Genomic DNA, 26,224 nt, shown 5'->3' with positions numbered 1-26,224 from the left:
ACGACATAAACCTTGCACGACTGACCGCAAAACCGGAGCCAAACCAACGAACACATCCGTCTGGTCCAACATCGGAAGCCATTGAGTGTGATCTCACTGTTCCGCCCGAGTCAGAATATTTGCATAGTGAGTCATCATCGCCCGCCAAATCACGACCTTGAAAGCCGCTTCAGGTCCCTCACCATTATGCAAAACCGTCGAACCAAACGCTAATGCTCTCCTTGTTGGTGGCGGCGGCGGGCCGCCTTCAGCGCCGGCCGGCACCGCCTGCCGGACTCGGCACACTCACGACTCGGGCGGGGACAACAGGGGCTACATGACTCGGCCCAGCCGGACTTACTCGTTTTGGGAGTCAGGTACACGCTGATGGCAGTGATAGGATCGTCGCTGGCGTCATGGTACAGCTCCGTCACCAGAAGGTCGTTGTCCTTCATACGCAGCGGGAATTTTTGCATGTCTGCGGAACGGACAGGACGGACTTCGGCAGATTGCCCACGTATACTGAGCTGAGGGGCGCCGAGCGGTGTAAGTGACCAAGCACGTCACTCCAGTCAGCACCCAGCACAGCACTCATCCCCAGTGGGGAGGCGGTTAGCCTTAAATCTAGCCATTATCCTTGAAAGCACGCGTTCAGTGAATTGCCACATAATGTGCTACCCTCGTGGCATAAGGGAAGCATGCTGGACAACTGATCCCGCGGAACTAAGTAACAAAATCCAGGGGCGAGAACGGCGTTTGGCCTCGCTGACGCGGAAAGGTCGACTAGGAGCTGGCAACGTGGTTACACACGGTCCAGCACGGCCGCGTCGTGCCACCGTAGAGCGCGCAGAGCCCTGAACAACTCCCTCTGGCAAAAACGTCGGGAGCGGGATCTCCTAATAAGATGGATCAACAAAAAAAGGCTGGGAAGAGCCGTTGCCGTGTACCGCGACGCTGCTAAGGCGGGACGGCGGCAGAGCGGCAGGTCCACCACTGACCGATGTAGTAGATGGAGCCGTTGGTGCCGCCGAGCAGGAGGAAGCTGCCGGCGCGGTCGAAGCTGGAGATGTGGCCCACCTCCTGCGCCTGCCAGTGGTGCGTCATGGCGTGCCAGACGCCGATCCTACCCACCGACGACAGCCCCACCAGCTGCGGCCCGATGAAGAACAGGTGCTCCACTGGTACGCCCAGGTTGAACTGGCCTGGGGCGCGGCAGGGGGGTGGTGTCACGAGCGGCACAGTGAAGCGCCAGGGGTACGACGTCTGGGGGGAGGACGGCGTCGAGAGACAAGTGGAGTCGAAGCGCGAATGCCTACCTCATATCGTCGTGACACAGAAAATATCAATGGTTTGCGCTCGCTTCGCTGCGCGAAAGGGCAATGCAAGTGGCGCAGGCATCACCGCCATCCGTGACGTAACGTTGAATCGTGTCTCAAAAGCGTGAAGCGGATCTCAGGTATCACTTGTAGCTGTTTTTCATTCCCGGATCACTTGGACGCGTTACCCGCGTAACACCGTTCCGCGCACTAAAGACAACAAAGGAACATTATCTAGTTGTGGTTTCAACTTGCAGAGAGACGGCTTGGTTGTTCCAAGACACATCTATACCCATCAACCGCCGACATGGTTCCAGGTTACAGTGTGAGGCCTGAACCGATGCCAGCCGCCCCACCGACCGCTCGTCGTGCATGGAGGAGCCGCTCCGACGGACCTCAAAACCCATCGCCCTCGCCAAGAGCCGGGAGGGAGCCTGGAGCCAAGGCACGCGCCACTCACCGACGTCCGACTTAGAGCCATCCTCGGAGATGCCCCAGCGGTGTGGACCTCAGTCCCCCGGCTCCCACCCCCCCCCCCCCCCGCCGGGAGCCGAGGCGCGCGCCACTCACCGACGTCCGACTTGGAGCCGTCCTCGGAGATGCCCCAGAGGTGGACGGTGCCGCCGCAGCTGATGCCCAGCATCTTGGTGCTGGTGTCGGCCACAGAGCCGTTCGGCACCACCTTGGCGTTGATCGCCACACGGTCTATGGTGGCCGGGATGTGCGGCGATGTGTAGAACAGGTGCCAGCCCGTGGAGTCCTTCATCCTGGACGGGTCCAAGCGATCACCTTAGCATTCATCCAATGCACCGTGAGATAGGCACTTACACGAACGCCATTGATTCCGTCACGTGTATCAAGTCTGGGAGAAAGGGTTACGCCTCAAGTCTGGGAGATGACTATGACCACCTGTTGGCAGTGATTCACACGCAATATGGGCTGGATACAGCCTCTTTAAAATTCACCGCAGCAAACAATGTGGCACATCTGCAACACATAACAGCCAAATGTCCGCGACTACCACCCGACAAAAAACAGAGCCCATGGCAGTGGGAGAGCTGTGGGAAAGGGACGGCAATCGCGTCAAGTGACCATGCACAACGATAAGTCAACAGTCCTGCCCGAATGACGTGAAACGGGTAATGCGATGCCGTCTGTCCCGTGCCCCGGGCCACGTGCGCCCGAATTCAACCCGGGCGGTCGATCACGTAACCGGCCGGCCGGTTGGGCCACAGAGCCCGACTAGGATTCGTGACACTTCAGTCGGAGTAGCGGCTGTCGGGCAACGGGAGCACCGGCAGTGAGGATATAACAGGAACGAGACCTTCAGAGCTTCCGCACATTCCGACGTCTTTCCGCGACAGGAACTTGGTCAGACCCGGACACCCGCACATAGCAACAGCACTCAAAAGCCCTCCTGCTCGAGGCGTCATAACCAGCAAGCACAGACACCGTGAGCTTATGAGAAACTTGACGCCCGTCCATCACGGTCCTCAGGCATGGGCAGTGTCCGTCACTGTCCTCGGGGATGGACAGCCCTCCTCGCAGTCCTCATGGATGCGTAGCGTCCGGCGTTGTCCTCAGGGATGGGCAGCGTCTATCGCTGTCCCCAGGGATGGGCAGCGTCTATCGCTGCCCCCAGGGATGGGCAGCGTCTATCGCTGTCCCCAGGCATGGGCAGCGCCCGTCGCTGTCCTCAGGCATGGGCAACATCCGGCGCTGTCCTCAGGGATGGGTAGCGTCCGTCGCTGTCCTCAGGGATAGACAGCGCTCGTCGTTGACCTCCCTCTCCCCTAAAAACGCCCCCCGGTGCCGCTGTGCTGGTACAGAGCACCGCACCCGAGAGCCTCCATTGTCCCCTGAGTACAAGCTCCACGAGGACGCCTTTCTCGCCACATCTCGCCACCGGGGTGGTGACCTACCGATAGCAGGAGACGTGGTGCGCGTAGGCGGCCACCAGCCAGTTGTGGTGTCCCCGGATGAGCCGCACGCCGGCCGGCTCGGCCCAGCCGCCGCCAGGCGGCGCCAGCAGCGGCCCAAGGTCGGCGCGCAGAAGGCGGCTCAGGTCGGCAGACGAGCTCCGCGAGTGCGCGTGGCGGAGGTCGAGCGAGCCGCCGCGAGAGTGGCCCGGCCGGGGCAGCGCCGCCGGCGGCCGTGGCGCCAGGCCGGCCACGAACCTGACGACGGATCGAGGGAGGGACGGTGAGAAAGCGTCGAGGCGAGGCAGGAGAGCGGGGGTCGGGTGGGGGACGCGGAAGCTGAGGAGGCCGCGAACCTGACGACCGATGGAGCGGCGGTGAGAGGGCGTCGAGGCGAGGCAGGACAGCAGGGGGTCGGGTGGGGGACGTGGAAGCCGAGGAGGCCGCAAACCTGACGACCGACGGAGCGGCGGTGAGAGGGTGTCGAGGCGAGGCAGGTCACGAGGCCAGGGACGGCGGGGGTTGAACGGGGGACGCGGAAGCTGCGGAGGCCACGAACCTCCCAGCGGACGGAGGGACGGTCAGACAACGGTCAGGGCTAAGTCATGACTCGAGAGCCTGCCAGATGGGGGAGTTAAATAGGGATGTGTTGAGGGGACAAGTCGAGAGCCTGACTGCAGGGGAGAGATGCTCAGGTGGCAGGAGTGGTGGTGACGAAGAAAGTAGTGAAGCGCAACAACTGCCAACCCTCTCACTTGCAGAAGTGAGATGCAAGGGCAGTGGGCCAGAGCGGGAAGACACATAATATCAGGACCAACAGTGGATGTGGTGTGACTAGGCGTGATTATGGTTATCGCTTTTACTCCTAGCTGAAAGCCGTACAGGTGACTAATGCGACGATGCAGTATGACAATCTGGTATACAGTGCAATACAGCTAGTTACAATACAAAACGACAAGAGCAAGTCTGTCCGTAAGTCAATGACAGTCAATCGCAGGAAGTCAGTTAAAACAACTTCCACGACAGCGAACATGGCTTCTATCGATGCTAGTCCAACCTGGGCGGTGCACGATCCGGACCAGTGAGCTCATCAATGACCGAGAGCTGGGTCAACAGTGGTGAGTCACGTGACTCGTCCATGGCCACCGCATTGATCACGTGTCATAAAACTGGCCCAGGCTCAGCGGCTAACTGCACGCGGCCTTCGGTGATAGGCACACCGTGGACACGACCGTCGCCAGTGTCACTGCGTGCGAGTGAATGAAATTCTGTCGACCTCAAGTCATGGGGCTGACTATCTCCTAATGAATTTATCTGAGGTCATCATAGTGACCTGGGGTCATCATACTGATCTGGGGTCATAGTACTGACCTGGGGTTATCACACTGACCTGGGGTCATCACGATGATCTGGAGGGGGTCATCACAACGATCTGGAGGGGGTTACCACACTGACCTGGAGGGGTCACCACACTGACATTGGGTCTCCATACTGACCTAGTGCCATCACACTGACCTGGGGTCACCACACTGATATGGGGTCATTAAACTGACCTGGGGTCATTACATCAACCTGGTGTCACTACACTTACCCTCTGATGACCTCCGCCATGGCAATCCAACTGACCCGACAAAACCAGGGCGTCTTTAGCTTATATAACACTCCTGTGGTCCCCAGTCTGATCCACACCGGTCACTAGTCTGACCAGACAGTGCGGTGGGAAGCCCGCAGCGGGCCGACTGACCTCAGGTCGGCCGAGGACTGCCGGGAGTGGGAGCGCGGCGTCTCCGGCAGGCGGACGATGGAGCCGGGCCGGACCGCCGCCGCCGCCTCCAGCTGCTGCTCCTGCTGATGCGGCGACGGCGGCAGCGCTGCCGACCGGGACCGGTGCGGCGTCGTCAGCCGGGCGGCGGCCATCGCGGCGAGCACCCGACACGGGAGACACCGGGGAGGGCCACGGCAGTACGCGAGGCACAGCAGCGGCTCTTGACGGTCCGCCTCAAAGGCACGCCTTTGTCCAATGACAACGATTGGGGACGAGGGACGAGGGAGGGACGATCACAACTTTCGTTACAGCCGATCGATACTCAGCCTTACACTCTGGCAGCCGTCACCGTTAGCTAAGACCCCCTCTCACGTCGCGCCGAACACGAGACTCCTGATCAGTCTCAGCAGGTCGGTGTGACATCACACAGCAGTGGCCCTGATCAGCCCCGCCGGCGTGGGGCGGCGCCCGCCGGCGCGGGTCGGCGCAGCACACTGACCGGCCGGCGGCAGCAGGCCGTGGAAGAGCACGCTGCCGCAGGTGGGCGCCGCCAGGTCCTGACACAGCGCCAGCCGCCTCACCAGCGGCTGCAGCCCGTAGAACTCGGCCTCGTGCCGCAGCGCGTCCAGCTCCAGCGCGCTGCCGGCCGGTCACGGCGGCGTCAGGAGAGCGGGCCACACAGGGCGCGGCACGTGGGCGGCACCGCCACACGGGCGGCCAGAACGCGCCATGCAGGACGACGTCGGCATGGGTGTTGCAATCTACATCGATCGGAGCATAATTATTGTAGCGTGATTTTGACGATGGCGTGAAGCATGCCACTGTGACAACGGTTGGCTTTTTTGCGCGGACGGTGCACACGCGGTGCTGATCGATTGACAAAAAAAGAGCTGGCTCGTCCCTGGGCCCGACTTGGCCATCACCTGTTAAGTGGCATGATGAACAGGAAGTCGAACTCTCGCAAAGGAAGTTACAATGCATGGTGCGCTCATCGAAATGACGCAGCACATCTATACATTTCGGACGTTAAGTGCATGTAGGTAGCTCACCTTAGGTCAATGTCCCTGGTGCGCAGGTAATTGAGGATGACGCGGAACAGCTTTGGGTCACGATCGATGAAGATGGCGCCGGTTTCATCGCGCATGCTGGAGATCCTGCCACTGAGCAGGGCGGTGAAGAAGGTGTCTTGGATCCAGGTCAGCGTCTGTCTGGACGTAGAGAACCTGCCCAGCCGCGGCCCCCAGTCAGAATCGGTGCCGCCGACGAGCACGCAGGACGTTCTTTTATTTAAAACAATACACGCAATAGCACCATTACAGAAATGACGCACAGAAAAATGCTCTTGACCTTGCAGCACCGACACACGGGCTGAGAGTTTACGCGACAAGTTTTGTAAATGGCCAGCAGAAAAGCCCAACACACAGCAATTCATACCACATATGGATAGAAGGACACATAAATTGGTAATGCTAATTTACATAGAGAGTTAATGTTGATGTATCACTGTCCACTCCTAACATGCTAAACAAACAAAAGGAGCATGGAGGTAACAGTGTGCATCATTGCAACAATGTACATGGAAGTTTCATGAAACTTATGACACACAACTTACCTGACACCCCCCACATTGAGATTGATAATTTCTGAAAGGCTTGCCATTGCTGAATAGTCACTGAAGCAAATCCTGGAACTGAATGCATGACAAGTTCACACCACTGATTGCCATGATGCACACAACACTAACTCAGTTTGTGAAAATAATATGACATTCACTTGCTGAAATGCATAGGTGCTGCAGCCTCTCTGATAACAGCTGAGCTTCACATAGGTAAGCAGAGCTTGTGTGCTAGCCATGCCACCCAAGGCAACATACCACACACACACACAAACTCAAAGCTCACTGCATTTCAGGACAGCCAATTGTGCAAACTGCTGAGATTATGACTCAGTGTAGGACATTGTGCTTCAGAAGAGATACATGAACTTAATTCCTACAGCACAGACCTGTTTGCTTTTGGAAACCTGTAGGCTAGGATATAAGCACATGTGAAAGACAGGTTTGGAGCAAAAGTGTTCAGCAGACTCAATCCCAACTGCTGCCAGCACCAGCAGTAGTAGGAGGGTAGCTGTAATGTACATTTTCCTCTTTTTTCTACTTTGTATCCACCTCATCATGGTGAAGGCCAAAACAATATGCCACCAATGCTTCTGATTTTTGCACTGGCCTACCATTCTCCAACAGTAAGCAGGTCAGCACTATGAGGGCTTAATATCATTTGCCTATTCCAGGGCTTATTGTGCATATGATTAAAACAAAAGTTGTGCCTTACTGAAATGTTGTGAACTCACAAGACATGCAACCTTTTTTGAATGGTAGGGCTTATAAAGATAAGGTTTTTGCCCCTACAAATCACAAATGCATGCAATATTGTGACTTTTATAAGCTGCTTTCAACCAACACTCTGGACTAACACAATATCAATGTCTGTGATATGGTGACTTGGGATCTGTCCTCAGCCAATGCCTTTGACTAAAATATGCATAATTCATTATCACTACCTAAGTATCACAACACACTCCAGCTCCATGGTATTCAGGAATTTATTATCACATAATCTAGTGTAAATGCAAAACATCCAGGACAAATGACAGCACCAATGAATCACCCAGACATATTGTCATGAACACTTACTGAACAAGGTTTAATTGCACCCAGACCTTTTACAGCTCTTGTACAGACCTTAGTAGAATGTCCAGAGCCTATTGAGTCTTATTACTGATGTAAAACACCCTCATACTGCTGTGCTCTGCATAACAAACATAGTCTTGGCAGCAGGATGCACCCCACCACAGCAGGCAAGTGTGCACATGAACCCCAGTGTTCTTGCTTGGGTCATGGGCAGCCAATGACACTGTACAGGGCAATTGCCTGCCCGCTGTACCAAAATTCAATATTAGCTCCATGGGGCTGCAGTGGGAAGAACATGAGAACAACCTGTGTATTCCCTATCCAGTTCAATGTAATGAGGCCCCATTGCCAAGTACTTGGGCTTCCAGCTTCTAGAAATACAGAATATTTTGCTGAAATATGATGCCACTCAGGGTACTATGTAGACACATACTCCATGCCAGCAAGTACAACATGCTTTGCATTTCTCAAGACTGCACAGCATGTAATCTATATGAAAAGGTTTTCTTCTTTGAATACTCATGTATAAGTTCACAAGCACTCATGTAGATAAGCTTTGACAGGCATGTATTTCAATTTCATGTACAGTTTTATAAGATTAGTTCATAGTTATCACACCCAATAAACTAATTAGGTATATATGCATATACATACAAGTGTGTGTGTGTGTGTGTGTGTGTGTGTGTGTATACACATATTCACACAAATGATTTGCCATGGATAAATCCTGCTAATGCTATGACAAGTATTTAATGCCTCTTTTTTACAGCTTGCAGCCAATGATTACTTAGGGCTCTCTATGATGCATATCACAATAGCAGAAATAGGAATGTGACCCACATCATAAGGCACAATGATATAAACATAATGAGTTATGATGCTTCACCATACAAAAATATGGTAACCATGGTCTATAAATTTAAGGCTGGGCATCCAGTGCTTTTGGTTTCATGCATAATCATTCAGCAGCTTGAAAGTTTTGCAGGTAGAACACAATCAAAATAACCAAAACCCATATGTCCTAAGCCTACACATGCTGTCAATAAGCCTGGGCATCTAAATGCACCCACTTGAGTGCTTAACTTTTGTTGAAAAGTGATGAAATGTGTTGCCAAGATAAATTTCCCAGTTACAGGCACTGGCAGTCTGTGTTCTGGAACTACTCCTGTCACAATAAGCCATTGCTGGCACAATGTAAGCTGAGCTATAAGATGACAGCCAATATGTCTCTTGCCTGGAATTGGCTGCATACCAGTATACATATCATAGCAAACATGCAAATGAAATGTTTGGGGCAGACAGAATCCTGCCCAAGAGAGGATAATGAGTTGCCCCATTTAAGGCAGATTTTGTTAATCTTACTTATCCCCAGAAACATGATGTAATATCAAATTTGGTCATTTTCAATGATCTTATTAGGCTCTGCATAGTGGAACACATTATGATGACCAAATCAGTCCGAATTCAATAATTTCTGCCCCATCAATTTGATGGGCTCTTTCAAAGTGGAAGTTGTGCTTCACCGATGTTCCAATGAGATACTCTCAAACTATCACATCTTGATCAATAGGCTGTGTGGTTTCATTTGCCATATACTATAACCATGTCCCTACGTTTCTCAATTGAAAACAAAAAAATTCAGCGAGCCGAAAAATATGTTAAACAGTTCGAGGGAAGAACCGCACCACTGGACTTTACGTGCACACCGTACATCAAGTCTTGAGCAGCGAAACCAACTAATTCTGCAGTGATGTTTGCAACCGATTATCCAGCACTGAATGCATCCAGTTGCCTCACCCCCCCCCCCCCCCCCCACTTACCTTTGCTCACACAAAATGTAGCCCAATGCTGAGTGGAGTGTTTCATTCCCCCTTCTGCTTCAAAACAAATGAAATCCTAAACATATGACAAATATAACGTACAAGAGACACCCTGCTACCAAATTTAGTCTTCGGCATAATTACTGGATATGGCAGTGATTTTTTTGAAAATTTGTGCGCCAACTTTTCTGTGGTTGGTCCGTGGTGTGCTGTGTTCAACCTCTTACAAGTCGTACGTTGCATCAAAAGGTTGCTCGGGGTGCGGATGACTGGTTGCGGATTGTCACGTGGGTCATGTCATCTACGCGATACAACGCCCGCTGGTCCCCATGTTGTTGAAGCGAGGCCATTTATACGTATTGAGTTGCATGCATGTTTTGTCACCTTTGCGCCATAAATGACGTACAAGTGTGCCTTATTTATCTCGTAGAGGTAAATCGGTACGGGTTATATTTGTTCTGAACGTTCATTGTGGTGCAATCATTGCAACGATGCGGTCCGGTGTGGGCAAGAAGGTGTTTATGCAATATATATGAGAGCTGCTTGTGTTGTGTTGCAGTGCATAGCAATAGAGGGCTCCAGGCATTGTGCAAGAACCAAAGCCTATTCCAAAGCATCATCTGGCGGGGTGCTGAAGGACTGCAAGGAAGGTGGTGTCCAATCTCAAAAGGCAACAGGGCATCATTAATTTTGTAAGTAATTTCCAGTGGTTAAGCAAGATTCTATACCTTTCACCTCTTTTTGCCTCACCAAGTGCATAATTGTGCTATTGCCAATAGTGTGTTCACCGAGCTTTATGGGCATGCCCACAGTTGCATTCTAATTTATGAATTCTGTAGTGACCAGGCTTCACATTTAGCTACCTATTGGTTCCCTGTTGTGATACACTGAAGGTTGGGTTACATTAAGAAACCTCCATAGGTGTTCCAGTGAGCATATTTTTTCAGGCTGCTTGATGGCAGCAAATGGAAGATGTGCATAAGGAGTAACATTCATAACTGTTTTCTTGAAGCTTCAATGACAGGACATCATTTTTACATGTCTTTATGAAAATGTCTGAGGACCACTTCCAGCAAAATACATATTTAGTTGTGTTTCATGCACTGGTTGTGCATTACCATCTTGTCGCCATTAATCTGAAAAAGCTTCAGAACATTTCACCAGTGAATGTTTTTAGAATTTGGTTCACTGTTCAATTTTTCATGGTCTTTGCAGTGCTATAGTGAATGCATTCATACAGTATGTTGTTACCCATGCATGAGGTGTCATGGGCTATGGATTTTCTCTGATGCCAGCTTCATGTACCAATGTGTCTGGTCATAATGATGTTTAGATGACATGGTGTTTCTTGTTAATGATTCTTTATTATTTACCTTGAGTCATATTCTTACAAATATGATTAAAGGTAAATATGAGTAAAAGTAAGCCCAAATACCAAAAACCACTTGGAAATAGATATATCTGTAATTGACCCATTAAAATGTGTGCCATTAAAATTCACCAAAATGCTAGGAAATAGTTAGCTTGTGTTATTCTAGTGCACAAATGTAATGCTTTTAGTGGTGTGGAGTAAGCAGGATAAGGTACATTATCATGATTTAGCCTGAGATTTCTTCAAGTCTTATCAGTCATAACCATGCAGGTATGCACACCTAAGATAATGGAGCCAGGCTGCTTTAGGTATAAATACAACTGGCTATGAATAGAGCTTTAGAAGAACTGCTTGATCTGTTCTGATCTGATCTGGTCTTCTGAAGGCACTGTACAAAGGTGTGAACAGAAGTTTCGTGATGTGACCTGCTGATTCACAAGTTACATTTACTTGGAAATTGGTTGGTTGCTTTGGTTATCAAGATCTGACATCAGTTGCTAAAAACACTGGAAAACATATGAATCTGTGTTTTGCACATGAAACTACATGACTGGCTGCAGCATTTTATTCATATTCTGGGGTTTCTCTAAAAAATTTGCTGATATACTGATCCTGTTAGTGGTTGCCAAATGCTGAATAAAGCAATGTTTGGATGTTTCACAAGTGAAGCAAATGATCATGTTGATGATCACCATCATTTCCTGGTGCATTACACTTTTTAATACTAGCATTCCAAAGTGGTCATTAATTAGTTGCCCTACAGTTACTTCAAAGCTTAATGTGACACATTGATTGACACCATGTGGTACCATGGGACACAAAGGTTGAATGGCTGTCTTCATTTACAGCAGTGATATTTTACTGCAAATGACCAGCTGATCATTGAAGATATTTGGACATCATCTGGTGTACTGCCTAGTCCATAATCCCAAGACAGGCTAGAGTCTGCCACCAACTGAAAAAATGTGTGCTTGGTGACATCACTCCATCTATGGTGCTCACTGCTCTCTGACTGCCTTGCTGCTGCCACTTATGATCTCCCTTTCTTCTGGAAAATGAAATTATCATTAGACATCATCTAGTTCATTAAAATAGTGGCACCAGCCATCGACAAGACCCACTAGACAGCCGTCGGCGTCGAGTGGCGCCTGCGCGCTGCATGCGGTGTCTGACGGCGCGCCGTTGCAGACATGATGTCGCTGGGCCGGCTGACGCTGGGCGTGTCTGCTGGGCTGGGCGGCTGGCTGGCCGGCTGGCTGGCGGGCCGGGCCGAGCCGGTGCGCCGCGCGCCTCCCGGCCACCCGCTGTTCGGCACCGTGTCGGCCGCGCTGCCCATACCGAGCGACGCGCAGGCCCCCGACGTGCGCGCCGACCAGCAGCCGGCCAAGAACGCCGGCCGCGTGGCCCAGGTGGGTGGGTTGGCCGGCGTAGAGCTCGGATGGGGTCGGCTGCGCCTGCCGCCGAGCAAGGTCACAGGCTGGCCAGATAGCACAACTGGAGGATGAGTCCTGTGGTGTGGATGTTCGGTGGTTTTGAGTGACCTGGGTGGCAAGTGTGCCTGTGATTACTGTCAGGATGTTGTCATATGGTGCAATGCAATTTATGTGGAAGAAGATTAACCAGTTCTTATTCAGAAGTGTAGTATATGCCACTTCTGTCATCACTTGTCATTATTTTGTATGGTATCAGAGCACTTTCTGCATTGTAATTCAAAAGTGTTTTGCTTTATAAAAAAGTTTAGTAACCACAAGACTTGACACATAAAGATAGTACCAAGAACAAGACACATGTCACAATTGTAAGGCTTTCTCGGAGTCCGTTTTTCAAGTTGTTTCAGGCTAGACAAATTCAGACTCATCCTTTTTTTTGGATCAAGACTTTTTGAAAAGGAGCTTCAAACATGCTATGTGGAGTGTTGGTGGACTGTTAAATGTTTCATTTTAGATAATTGGCACTGCATAAGCTTAGAAGTCAATTGTCCTAATTGAAGTCTCCCTTTAATATGCTGCAAAACCTGGTTGTTGTGCTTGTTGAGATCATGAACTCATGCACCAGCTTTGCTCCCAATCAAAGTAAACACCCATGCATCTTTTTAGCATGTATTTCAATATTAAGTATTTCTGTTCCATACATCACATAAAGCTCCACTTTTAAGCTACTGGTACATTGAACACAGCTTGCTGTTCATGCTACATGACTTACCAGTGTTACAAGCTATTCTACAGTCATTTCTGCCATGTGACCTAGCTACACATACTTTGGTAGAATGCCTTTCCACCATCTGCTGTCTTTACTTCACATTTTACATGCAACTACCATTACAAATGCAAACAAATACTCTTCAACACCTTAGGTGGATGACCTGCATCATGAATGCAGCTTATTCTGGAAGCACTCCTACTTGTAACTGCCAGTTCTTTACATGTTTTTTTTCCCAAGCTCACACTAAGTGTGCGGAGGAACCTTGTTGGCAAGAGTATTATCATTCAGAAGGTTCTGCGATGATGAGAAGAATGGGCGCAGAGATGGCTTTGGTATGGAGGTGATGCTCACTGTATCCATTTCTGGTCCAGAGTCAGACACATACTCAAGCTCATTCAGGAAGTCATCCAGCTCTCCAACTTCATTGGCCAACTTTGGATCAATGTCCTGGTCCTGATCCAGTCCCTGAAGGTCCTCTGAGACCTTGAATCTTTTCCAGATGGTCATGAACTTTTCCTTCAAGTTCCTCTGTCTCATGTTTGACCCAATGTGCTTGATGGATGGGGGCTTTCCTCTGGAATCCAGTACAGGCTCAGAGTCAGAGCCCTCATCATTGGTGCTGTACTCCTCTTCTTCTTCAGAGTCATACCGATATGGTGTGTCCATGTTCTTTGGCATATGCATGTCATCCTGCTCCACAGGCTGGCTGACCAGTGACTCCATGGTCAGAATTGCGGCCAGGTTTTGACGCTCTTTGGGGTCAGAGTACAGCCTCAGGTCCTTATCAACAGATCTTTGCAAAATTTGTGACATATTTATCACACCCACAGCCAGAGTTTTGAAACCCAGAATGGTACGGTTCTTGTAGCGCTTCCGTCTTTGGAGCATGATCTGAAGCTTGTTACCCTCTCCTTTCAAATAGTGAGGGTACTGCATTGAGAAAGTCAGATCCAGCTCAGTGTCCAGGAGTCCTGTGGGCTGCAGTGGGATCTCATTTGAGCGCAGAGTTCTTTTAGCGCTCTGCATCTTGACAGCAATCAGGAGCGACCCCAGATCAGAGCTGAATGGTCGCACAACATTCAGGCGAGCAAGTTTCAGTGTGCATTGTCTTGCAATGCAGATAGGTGATGTCCGCTCCACTTCCCAAGTTGCAAAAAGCCTCATGGGCGTGGGCTTCGCACTAGCGTTGGAAGGGGCCTTGGAAGGTTTCTCTGCCATCTTGATGGTATGGTTCGTCCAAATTTATAAGAAGGAAGACCAGGGATGTGAAGAGACGCACGTATTGCCTACTTCGCCAGCATTTAGACAAAATTCGCCCTCACTTGCGGCGACGCCCCACCCGCCACATTCTGCGCGTATCACGGGCTGATCAATGTCGAGCCGTGCGCAGACTGGATTTGTTTTGGTTGAATGGGTGCGGCTGGGCAAAGAGCACGTGATCAAATGACGTCATATACATTGTGGTGGACATGTAAGGGAAAATTATAAAAAGTGTAAGTTGTCTTGAGTTTTTCACTTCATTGCGTTTCAGTGATAATGAGGAAGCCAGCTTTTTTTGAGTCGTTTCAGCGTGCTTGAGTGTGAAATATTTGTTGTCATGTGACCATTTACTGGCCGTTATGTTAAGCTGCGTCGGTTTTGGCACCCGGCCGAAATCTGGCAGCATAATGATGGGAGTAGTTGCGTAGTATGTTTTTTTGCGTGTGGTACAAAATATGCTATAGTGCGATACAAAATATCCCGGCGTGGACTAGGCTCCTCAGCTGCGCACCAGTGACCGAAGAGGGCAGATTTGCCTCCCTCTCGCTTATCAAGAACGGCGGCCCAGATTCAAAAGTTTAAATTGCAATCGAAAGCGCCGTGGTGTGCGGTCTCAGACCACACAGCAAATTTTAGTTGAAGGATGCGTTAAGGTCGTAGGTCCAGGTCAAAGTCCAAAAGTGTTTCCTTGGGATATCTGACCGCTCCCACAACGCATTACAGTTAGAAACGTCTCTTATGATGTGAAATCATTGCGCCCTGATCAAACATAAGATATAAGAATGTATCCTTCACTACATAACAAGGTATCCGGTGGTACGCGCGGCGTACCGGGCCAAAAGCCAAGGTGGCGTGCTGTGAGAGCTGAGACCTTGGTCTTTGTGTATATTTCGTTCTTTTAGTCCGTCATTTGTGTCATATCATGTCATTATCTGTGATTGGTCTATTTGTTTTTATTTCTGTTCTATCAAAACGCAAGGTGGAGAGGTTTAGCCGCAATTATGGGTATCAGACACGTGAGCAAGACCTATTTCTTGTTCATAAACCGTCTAAGGTCGAGGTCACATGGAAGACCTCGGTGGCGAATAAGCGGCTGGGCTGGTTTCGCATTGTTTTCGACGGTTTCTTTATGCAGGCAGCGCTACCTGAGGCCATCTAACTCCGCCACCAGTCACGTGGTCGTCGGTTGGGGTGTGGGCGTGCACCTGACAAACGGTTTTCTCCGCCCCGGTATCGCCGGTCTGTCGGTCCGACCGATCAGTAGTCATCCGATAACCCATCGGTTGCCAGGCTAGAGATTGGGTATCCTCGGTTTCTTGCGCGCGCGCGGACGTCAGGGCTATCAGTTTGTGCGCAATTGACGTGTGGAGGCTTACATAAAACTGGGACTAACGGGTTTCGCGTAAGGGCGATGAGCAAATGCTGACCTTGTTTGCTCAGTTTTTGCTGCATGACGGGGTACAAACAAAAACCGTACGTTCTCCTTTGGGCCGGTCACGAGTAAATGTATGAACCATATTTTTTTCCGCGGAGACCTATGGGGACCGGGCTATTCAGCACATTTTGTGGATGTCGAGCAGATGCTAACCGGCTTTTGCCTCACTTTTCGCACGGCAACGATCATAAACGGACACCGCTCATTTTTGTCAGCTGACCTCGGTGAAACGATGGCATTTATGCGGTTTTCACGCGGCGACTAATGCAACACTGAGGCACAGTGTGGTTCATCATGCGGACAATAAGCACAATCAACATCACCAGAAGGGCGGAGCCTTGGACCAGACCTGACCGTGGAGGGAGGGTAACCGGTTGACCCAAAAGTTTTACGGTTGGCTTTCTCTTACGACAAGATAAGTGCACACGATGAGCATGACCACTGTTGTGTGGCATGTGTGATACTGGATCGTGAGACGAACACTGGTTGTCACACAGTCAGACCAGTTCATGAATTTCATCAGACCAGTTCAAGACAAGACGGGAAGTTCAAGGGAGACGACTCGTCAGCCGCGGCGGCGCAAATGTGTGAATCCCCTAATTTGCCAGTGCACACAACTGCTCACCAACACTCACGCATGCCTGGTTGGAAGCCCTGCGGCGGGAACTCAGTCCGGCGCCGGCCCCTGACTGCTGACTGCTGACTGCTGACTGCTGACTGCTGAATGCTGACTCTGAGCGGCCCGCGGCCTGCCCGGCAGATCATGCGCTTTGGCTTCCCGGGCCTGGACAACGTCCGCTCCCAGAGCGACTACGTGCTGTCGTACGACCGTCGCGCGCGCGTGCCGATGTGGGTGTTCGAGCACCTCACGGCCGAGAGTGTTCGCCGCAACGACGAGGTGGACCGCGCCGGCTGCGAGTTCGTCGCCGACACCTCCGTCCATCCGTACTTCAGGTGAGCGCCGCAGCGTCGGCCGGTCGCGGCGCGGGACCGGGCCACGAGCCTCGGGCTGGAAGGGAGGCAACAGCCGCCGGTAGGTCGGTCCAGGACTCGGCCCGTGCAGAGATCCTCACGTAGCGATAGTCACGTAGTCATGTAGTAGGTAGTCGTAGTGATGTGCACTACGAAGTGTCGATCTGCGCTGCGGCTCTGGCTCACCAGTGATGCTGGTGTGACGGGATTGGCTGCGGAGATTGGGTCCAGGGCGCGGGCGCCGTCTACCCGAACATCAGCTCGGAGGACAACCGTCATCCGTCCTTGCGGTTGCGTCCCTGATGTCACAGCCAACGCGCCAGCCGACAGCTCTTGTCAGTACGACGATCGATGCTTTCGGAAGTTGCCGGCGTACCGCTGGCTACTTTCATCCTGTTAAAGTTTGAATTCCCGCTGACCACACTTCTTACGCGTTATTAGGCACAGGGCGCTGTGGCCTTACTGCGGGCTGTAACTGGGATGCAACTAGAGAACGCATGTAGGTCAGTCATTCAAGACACGCTAGTTCAGAGGTGGTTCGAATGATGCGTTTCTCTGGTCTCTTTTCTTCGTTCGAGCCCTTCGTTTGACATGGCAGCGGTGGTACCGTAGCGCGCGAGCCGAACAATATTGCACGGAACTCCGTGTCCACCTTCGCTCGATTGCTCGGAGCTGCAGACGGATTAGCATGTGATGTCTGGGACGCGAATACAAATGCATGCGATGTATGCAACGCGATGTCACTGAGTGGGGGAGCAATGGTCTTATCCGACTGTTTTGCTGCGACCTGACAAAGCTGGAGGGTGTCCCGAGATGACTCCACCAGGCGGTGAGACGCAAACTCCCGATTAGTATTATTAATATGTTTGAGCTAAGGAGGAAATCAGTCATAAGACTCTACACAATGGAAGTTGGCTTACCGTCAGCAACCTACATTAATATGCACTGCAGGCACAACCTACACACTTGGGGTCTGCACCGAACCTTTTTTTGTGGCTCAGTGCATCTGGTGTCGTGCTGCTGCACGGTGCTGCGACGGTGCGATGGACGGTGTGATGGATGCGGTGACCCTGGTGACCCGTGTGCGCAGGGCGGACAACAGTGACTACAAGGGGAGCGGGTACGACAGAGGTCACATGGCGGCGGCCGCCAACCACCGGCGCAGCCAACAGGAGCAGCAGGAGACGTTCCTGCTCTCCAACATGGCACCGCAGGTCAGCAGCGGCAGCCGCCCGTCACCTGCGCTGGTGATGAGGATGACAATAAACAAAGGGTGTGGTCGTGATATCGACTGTGGCGATGATGTTAAGTGGTCTCACGCTCAGCGTGGGTTTCTTATGCGAACGCGCGAACACGCGTGAACGCGCGTTGCCTTGGTGACGCCGGGTTGCACTTGTGCAGGAGCGCATGGGGTACTAGTGCAGCGCTACGGGCGTTGCAGACGCCAGACAGCGCGGTGACATGCGGCGCGCCAATCGAGCAGAGGCTGTTACAGCCCGCGCGTCACCGGTCTGACCTGAACCGGTGCGGCCACGTGCCCGCGCGCGGCCCGTCCCGCCGCTCGGCGCTCGACCCGTCCGGGCCTGCCCTCTGGTGGCCGCTGTCCGCCCGGCACGCCAGCGGCCCGTGCACTTTTGCTTTTTCTCGTGCGGTTTGGAGCTACTGCGGTGAAGACAAGGCAGTGCTTCGTGACCGCTCGCCATCGCCAGCCCGAGCTCAGCGCCCGCGCTGTGACCCCAGGTCGGCGTGGGCTTCAACCGCGACAAGTGGAATGACCTGGAGATGCACGTGCGCAAACTGTGCAAGGTGTACCCGAACGTGTACGTCTGCACGGGCCCGCTGTACCTGCCCAGGTACGTCGGTGGTGGTCTGACCAGCGTGTGTGGGCAGCGGGACTGTCGCCTACTGCGGCAGCCCTGGCACCAGTTTGGGGATGGGGACTGCTGCCGCTGCGTCGGATTGCGGAGCATAGGAAGGTAAAGGGTGCGATATGTCGGGTATCCCCATGGAATGGGATCAAATGATTTATTTGCTAACTTAAAAGGGACTGTAGGTAGGTTTGATTTTGCAGTATTCTTACTGGCGAGGTCGGTGACGCTCGATATAAGCTAGGAAGGCCTCGTGCTCCTGTTTTGGGTACGTGTTTGGGGGGGGGGAGGGTATTGTTAGTTGAGAACGACCCCCCTCAGTTATTTTTCAACATAATAACCAATTAAAACCGAGCCAACCTCGTTGTATTTTACGTCACAACGGAGCATCACGCGTGCCGGCCGTCTGCAGCCGAGAGGCGCCGCGGGGGCCTGGGGTGACGTCCAGTCCCGCCGGCAGGCGCGAGGCCGACGGCCGGCTCCGGGTCAGCTACGAGGTCATCGGCAAGAACCAGGTGTCCGTGCCGACCCACTTCTACAAGATCGTCGTGGGCGAGACGGTGGCCGGCGCGCTGGAGCTGGAGGCGTACGTGATGCCCAACCAGGTCATCCCCAACGAGGCGCCCATCACCAACTACCTGGTGCGTGGTCCCGGCCGGCCCGCCTCTCCGCGACGGCGCCGGGCGACCCTGCGGACCTTTTGTGTCACAGTTTGCTTATCCTTGTTGGTATTTGCGGCAATGCAGGCCCAGGTTTGCCTGAGCGCAGTATCCAGGAACACTATCCATGGACGCAGGAACACCCAGGAACACTAGGCCTGTTACCACCTCCGATGGCACCCGGGGATAAACGCTGACACCGAGCACTGTCCCATATTTGTTATCGGTTTGGAGAGTGACACAGCGGAATGCGTTTCTACTCTCATATGTGCCTTTTCATATTCACTATTTGCTCACAAAAATTGCCGAATTGATGCTACGTGGTGGAGCGTGGCACGGTCATGCCGGACCAATGTACGTAGCTGTTCGTACTCTGGCTTCGACAGTCGGCGCGGGCCGAAAGTTGCCACATTATTTGGCCGCGTTTTTGGACGGTTTTGGAGGGTGTGAGCGAGCACCCCATTCGCGGAGTGTTTGGGAATTATTTTAATAGTGGATCGCAGAAGGCACACTGTGTTGCAAATTCATAATCCCGTGTGGTTGGCAAGTGAAGAAAAAGTGACATTTGACTGAAGAGCATTCTGGAAAAATGACTGATGTGCTTTCAGGAGCTGTCTGCTTTCTATCCCATGGTATCTTGCTTTGGTTTGCTCGGGCTCCACTCCGACATTTTAATTTATATTTGATTCCGGAGCTCCGTTCTTCAGTCATCCACCTGTGCAGTGTGACCTCCACTGACCTTCAACCTCGGCTGACCTCCGGTGACCCTGAGGTCAGCCAAGGTTGTCTCCTTTGACCGGCCTCCTTTGGCTCTGGTGTCCTCACCTGACCCACACTGACCCCCTGCTGACCTGTGATCTCGGGTGACCTCGGCGGTAGTGACCTCTGGTGACCTTGGCTGACCTGTACCAGGTGCCGCCGGACGTGATCGAGCGGGCGGCCGGCCTGCTCTTTTTTGACCGGATGGACAGGAGCCGGCTGATGCGGGTCAACGGCCGCAAGACCACCTGGCTGTGAGGAGGGCGGCGCGCGACCCTGCGGCCCTCCCGGCTGTCGGGGCGTGCCCTGCGGCCGGTCCTCCGGCTGTGGCGGGCCGTCGGCTGTAGGCTGCTGGGTGTGGCTCACCTTGACCGGCCGCCAGCGTGGTGGAGTGTTCCTGGCAGGGATGGGGAAGTGACCCAGTCTTTCGGACATCCGGCAGGGAGGCGTGTGATGTTAACGGTGTAAGTTCTACCAGCCGCCCACGCGGGCGCCGACCCTGGTAGTCGTGACGGCCGTCACAGTGTTGAGCGGGTCAGCACAGGTGATATGCAGACGCCCGGTTTGTTTTAGTGTGCTTTGGAACACCCTAGTCCCTGAGTGATTTATGTTGGAGGACGATCGATGGCATCGGATGGGTCTTGCGTGGCTGGTGTTTTCGAGTTTGCAGGCATGCCCGGGGTCCCACCACAGACCCCCGTGCCATGAAAGGTTTTTTACTGTTGTGGTTTGCAGACGACTGTTATGAATTACGGCATTGTTGTGACCATCAGTCGCATTGTTGTTCCACAATCAAATCTGTTAAACACGAATTTTTAATGAGAGGTGATCTGTACTGATAGCTGTGTTCAGACCAACTTGTTGCTCATATCCCAATTGCGACGCGACATTGGAATTTTGAATTGTTTCACAGAGGCGGTTATGTAGTGCGTTTCAGATTTCAATACAGCGGCATTTACCCAGGAGCGGCAGCGTGTTTGCCCTCCTTGTGGGAGAGCCACCCCAGCCTAACCAGGTCCGACAACGCCGCAGTGTAGGATGCCGTCGCTGCGGCATCTGGAAATGCGTATTTTGAATGACGTGTGTATGTCCCCCGTCTGCATGGGCAAGATCACGGGCGTGGGAACAGGAAGCTAAGGGTCCGTGCCTCCCCACTTTTCAGGGACGGGGCAGCAGTATTGATCCCCCCCCCCCCCTCTCTCTCCACACGCGCGCACACACACACTTAGATTTAATTTGTGCTAGCTCAGTTCTATGCTACCTTACACATGCTTGCCAATTTACCTAGCACACTAGCTACCTGGCTCAAATCGCACTTGACGCTCTGAGTAAACCGAATATGAATCCAGAATTAACCCAGCATTGGCTTAGCAGATAAAGTGCACCACACTAGCTCCTCAAGCATCAGTCATGTGACACTCAACCGTTTCAAACGTGCGGCAGGGCGCCGGCATTGTCGACGTTGCGACGGTGACCACTGCTGCTGACAGCGCCGATCAGAAACGTTCAGTTTGTGGGAGGCCCTCCCGAACGATTCCCGTTTCAGGCACATGGGTTTATCAGGTGCGCTCGCCGGGCAGGGGCAAGACAGTGCAGCACCATGCACCATGACCGCCACACAGAGCATGGAGTGGGCTTGTCTAGCTGTTATGATTCATCATTCTGTCAGCATCAAGTAGATTGTGACAAACGGCGAAGTTGAGACGACCAGTTTGTCGATGTCATCAGAAAATTTGGGCTGCAACCGTCGGGTACGTTTTGTTACGTGTCATCAAATGAATTGACATTGTCGCGCCGCCGTATCTTTGAGACCCTTTCGACTCCCGCCAACTGGCATCTGCCAGGTTAAGCAATCAGTTGTCTCAGGAGCCCAGCCCCAGGTGCAGTGTGGGAGGGGGGGGGGGGGGGGGGGGTCTAAACAACTAGGACACAGTTGCGAGAACCGGCATGCATATGGCTATGTGAGTCATGTTTACCTGATGATCGACCACCATATCACAAGCCTGGAACGGCTGAAAACCACACGGTCGGCGTCTGAGGAGTTAGTGCAATAAGTTCTGTCCGCAGAGGCGAAAGGTCGCTGAGCAGTATTGTTCATGTGACTGAACGTCAAACGCGAACTCGCAATGCAAAGCGTTGGCACGGTTTGTCAGCACAGTTTGTCAGTTTGTATCTGGGGCGCTTTATGGAACGCCTAAAAATTGTATATATATATATATATATATATATATATATATGTATATATATATATATATATATATATAGTGTGTGTGTGTGTGTGTGTGTGTGTGTGTGTGTGTGTGTGTGTGTGTGTGTGTGTGTGTGTGTGTGTGTGTGTGTGTGTGTGCGTGTGCGTGCGTGCGTGTGCGTGTGCGTGTGCGTGTGCGTGTGCGTGTGTGTGTGTGTATTTGTCAAAGAAATGAGGTAATTGTAATAACAGAAGGTATCCGCAGCCTGACAGGCATTCGAAATAACTACGGAAAGTTCCGTCAGCGTAATAATGTAATTTTGCACGGAGGCTAAACGGAAATTCCTCAAATGCCGGGCTACACTAAATGCCTACGACGGGTGTAAATCCGCAACTTCTATCAGAAAAGTGTGTACTTTCGTCCTACATGCAAAAGCAGCTCAAGTCGGCTACGTTGTAGGAAGGTGCAATGTAAGGGAAGATAATTCGGAAATACGCAGGTGTCCCATATGCTTTACACATCAATCATAAGCATGCAGCGCAAGGCGGTCTCACGGTCAGTCCGCAGGCAGACGTGCGGAGGATAGCCGGTGCTGGGCGGGGGTCGCCGACGGCGGACGGGAGAAGAGATCATGCCAGGAATATCCGACAGAAGGGCCTTCCTTTTGGGAGTTCTTTCTTACAGGTGAAACCCGGGTTTTAAGGCCTTTGTCATGTTGTTTTTGACAGGTAGCATTTGAAGCTTTCAGGTTTGTTTCTACCTGAAATACCCCGCCAAAGCTATCTCTTGAAAAGTAGTCGACGAAATCCCGGCGCCTGAAAGCTCTGGCGCACTATGGGACATGATTTGAATTCGAGGTTCGAACCATCCTGCGCCCAGTTCGCATTTTGACATCTAAACTGTAATGGCAGATGCTTCCCTAACTACGCAAAACGTCTAACCACTCCTGGAATTTCGCCCTCCAGGGAAAAAACACGTTGAAGTGGACGAATCACTTTGAGAAGCTGGTTAGCCATATTTTCGGAATGGTTCAGATGAGTTGAACAGGTCATATTGTGCACCAGTGAAACACTTCTCCTTCCCCCCGCCCTGCCCGGTCGCCGGACCTGCCTCCCCCTAAAAGTTGCCTGGCTCCCACACTTTGAAACGGTCCTACGCCTATGGGCGAGCTCAAGATCTGACATATCTGCGTTTGATCCAGATCTGCCTGTGTCTGCCTACCAAACATAAATTAAACTCCTGCACACCGCGCTGTTCGACTTAAGACAACAAGCTTTGAGAAACGAGCTCTGGCCTGATGATGTCGCTTCTGTGCTAAAATGTGTACACCATCGGCGGCCACGAGATACGAGTGCATGTAAAACTGTGTGCTGTTTCAACTGCAGCAGCTTGTAGCCTCCGAAATCCCTTGATTGTGGCGTGACACCTCCGAAGTCACCCTTCCAGTGTGGCGCGGCACCTCTGAAGTCACCCTTCCGGTGTGGCGTGACACCTGTGAAGTCACTCTTCCAGTGTGGCGTGACACCTGTGAAGCCGCCCTTCCAGTGTGGCGTGACACCTGTGAAGCCGCCTTTCCAACGTGGCGTGATACCTGTGAAGCCGCCTTTCCAGCGTGGCGTGACACCCGTGAAGCCGCCCTTCCAGCGTGGCGTGACACCTGTGAAGCCGCCCTTCCAGCGTGGCGTGACACCTGTGAAGCCGCCCTCCCAATGTGGCGTGACACCTCTGAAGCCGCCCTTCTAGTGTGCCCTGTCACCCCTGATCTCGCGCTACGAGGGTGGTGCAGCACCTCTGAAGTCGCGCTCCAACTGTGGCGTGATACCTCTGATCTAGCGCTCCAAGTATAGCTCGTCACCTCTGACCTCGCGCTCCAAGTGTAGCGCGGCATCTTTGTTCTCGCACTTCCATTGTGGCGCGGCACCTCTGATCTCGCGCTCCAAGTGTGGCGCTGCACCTCTGAAGTCCCTATCTAAGTGTGGCGCGGTGCCTCCAAAGACGTCTTCCGGGCGTCCTGGCCGAGCCCGGCTCGGCGGCGGGAAAACCGACCCCCCGGCGCCACCCCTGATGGCGCGTGCGACGGTCACTATCAGCCGTGTTCATCTCAGCGGGCGCGCGCCACGAGCGCCCCATCTTGGCCGGGTCACGACTCAGCCGCGGCACCCGTCCGGCGGCCGTGACGCTCGCGCTGTCGTCCGTCAGATTGAACACCGGCAGGTCGACCGCCTACTCATGTCCACCGGCCTGTTAGTCGGCGGCCGGTGCCGGGGAATGTCCACGAGCCGGATTTTTCGAGCCGCTCGTCGCCAAATGAGGCGCGGCATGTCGGCTGCCGCGTTTTAGCTGGATGTCGATGGCATCACTGCGCCGGGCGGTGAGCGCCGGGAAAATGGATGCGCTCTCTCCGAACTTGAGAAGGTCGTTTGGAAGGGGGCGCTGGTCGGGCGGAGTGCACCACGTGTTTGCATTCGCCTGTATATTGATCAGGTGGGGACAGCTGCCAGCTAACGGGCTTCAGGCAAATGCAGCGAAATCATCGTCCAGGTGCTGTGCATCGCAGCATTCGGATATGGAACGCAACAATTAGAGCAATGCGACACTCCTCGAATAACCGGACACATTTGTCCCGCTTTTTCGAAAAGCAGAGTGCAGGTACGTAAACGAATGGTGTGTATGTGTGGATGCTTGTCAGTGGAGACCGGCCTCTCTTAAATGTGCGACGCTGGAGTGAGTTTGCATTGATTCGAATGGAGTTCAATAGTCAGAAAGATGGGAGACAAACCCTTTTCCAGGTAATTAGTTTCCTACATCACCATAGGGATAATGTTAAACCTCAGTTGAAAGTGATGAACAAGGTTTCCTGCCCAGCGTCTCTGCACCATGCGTTATGCATGTATTCAGAGGATGAAGCATCTAAAAGAGATTCCCAGTTTTACCTTTCCCGAAAAGACAGGATTATGATGCCAAAAGTGGCTTGCAACCGGAAGAAGCCAGGAGCAATCCATGTGTTGCCACACCTGAGATTTCGGCTCGTCCGCAGTGTGATGGACTAAAACGCTTGTAGCACGAGGTGATAATTTAAAATAACAGTGGCACTTTGGTGATACTCACTTTCAATCGGGTTGACACTTTGTTCCACATTGTAGCGATGTTTTGGCGTGGAGAGAAAAATGATGGCGAAAACCGAAATACTAAATGATTTAGGAAAGTATGCTGGGCTTTTTCCCATGGCCTTACACACATAAAAAATAACAGCGCCCTCTGAGAGCCATGGAGTCGTAAGTCGTAAATTTTCAAATTTGTTTATTGATGGCAGGGGGGCCGATTTGCATAAACAATTGGAGAAGGTGCTCATCCAAGGGTCTGACGACTTACAGCTTCTCCCCTCCCCTCCCCCCCCCCCCCCCAGACACACACACTGGTGTATTTCTCAGGGTATTTAAACGCACTTTGTTTTAAGGAAATAGTCATTTGATTTCCACTTTGTACATTTCACCAGTCGCTGAATTGAGCAGCATGCCTGTCATGAGCATCAAATTATAGCCAGAGACGGCTTTGAGTGATATCTAATGTTTCCTCAAAGTTCGCAATATTCCTACAAAACGAATATTGGGCGTGAAAACCGACAATGTGGCTCAGATAAACAAGGGTGATGTATCACTCGCAAAACAATACGCATTGACATCCCAGGTCGGTGGCGCTTTCATGCAACCGAGCACGCTTGGTTCTTTGGTTGGATTGTACACCAGACGTGCCTTGCGGAGAGCGCCTTCTAGACGTTATCAGGGACGGACTTGCAGGGTTTTAGGCAAGATTATGTATACAAGATATTGCAAGATTATGAATAGCACTGTTATGCTGCAGCGAGTGTGGAGCATGGATACTGTTGCCATGGATACATTGTAAGAGTACTAAACTTCCAGTTCAGCCATCTTTGCTACCCGGTTGATGTGAGGTAGACCTGATAATGAACTGGCATGGCTTCGGAGGGCGCGAGCGCAGAACACTAATAGGCAGCGTGGC

At 52.3% G+C, this 26,224-nt stretch overlaps 2 protein-coding genes across 5 annotated transcripts; one reads left to right on the top strand and one right to left on the bottom strand.

Moving 5' to 3' along the window:
• Positions 1-247: 247 nt before the first annotated feature.
• LOC119100167 (BTB/POZ domain-containing protein KCTD3) lies at positions 248-9,557 on the bottom strand. Its single transcript, XM_037223280.1, has 11 exons — positions 9,489-9,557; positions 6,592-6,669; positions 6,029-6,202; positions 5,553-5,618; positions 5,483-5,510; positions 4,959-5,023; positions 3,218-3,472; positions 1,866-2,062; positions 978-1,181; positions 317-457; positions 248-267 (listed from the first exon to the last, which is right to left on the bottom strand). Exons 2-11 carry the CDS (start codon positions 6,636-6,638, stop codon positions 248-250), a joined length of 1,197 nt encoding a protein of 398 aa, XP_037079175.1. The 5' UTR covers positions 6,639-6,669; positions 9,489-9,557.
• Positions 9,558-9,668: 111 nt separating this feature from the next.
• On the top strand, positions 9,669-21,037 carry LOC119110235 (endonuclease G, mitochondrial). Of its 4 annotated transcripts, none has more exons than XM_037234006.1 (8): positions 9,669-9,720; positions 10,048-10,180; positions 12,049-12,269; positions 16,518-16,711; positions 17,820-17,943; positions 18,470-18,582; positions 19,058-19,238; positions 20,169-21,037. In XM_037234006.1, the coding sequence occupies exons 3-8, from the start codon at positions 12,051-12,053 to the stop codon at positions 20,271-20,273; spliced, it is 936 nt and encodes a 311-aa protein (XP_037089901.1). In that variant the 5' UTR covers positions 9,669-9,720; positions 10,048-10,180; positions 12,049-12,050; the 3' UTR covers positions 20,274-21,037. The 4 variants fall into 4 exon arrangements, with proteins under 4 accessions (XP_037089901.1, XP_037089876.1, XP_037089894.1 ...); XM_037233981.1 differs by having other exon boundaries at positions 9,672-9,737; XM_037233999.1 differs by having other exon boundaries at positions 9,686-9,747.
• Positions 21,038-26,224: the final 5,187 nt, after the last annotated feature.

The sequence above is a fragment of the Pollicipes pollicipes genome, unplaced genomic scaffold (genome assembly GCF_011947565.3).
Source record: "Pollicipes pollicipes isolate AB1234 unplaced genomic scaffold, Ppol_2.1 Scaffold_2555;HRSCAF=2994_pilon_pilon_pilon, whole genome shotgun sequence".
Lineage (NCBI taxonomy): Eukaryota > Metazoa > Arthropoda > Thecostraca > Pollicipedomorpha > Pollicipedidae > Pollicipes > Pollicipes pollicipes.
Note: the sequence above shows the minus strand (reverse complement) of the source record. Positions and strands in the feature narration are given on the sequence as shown.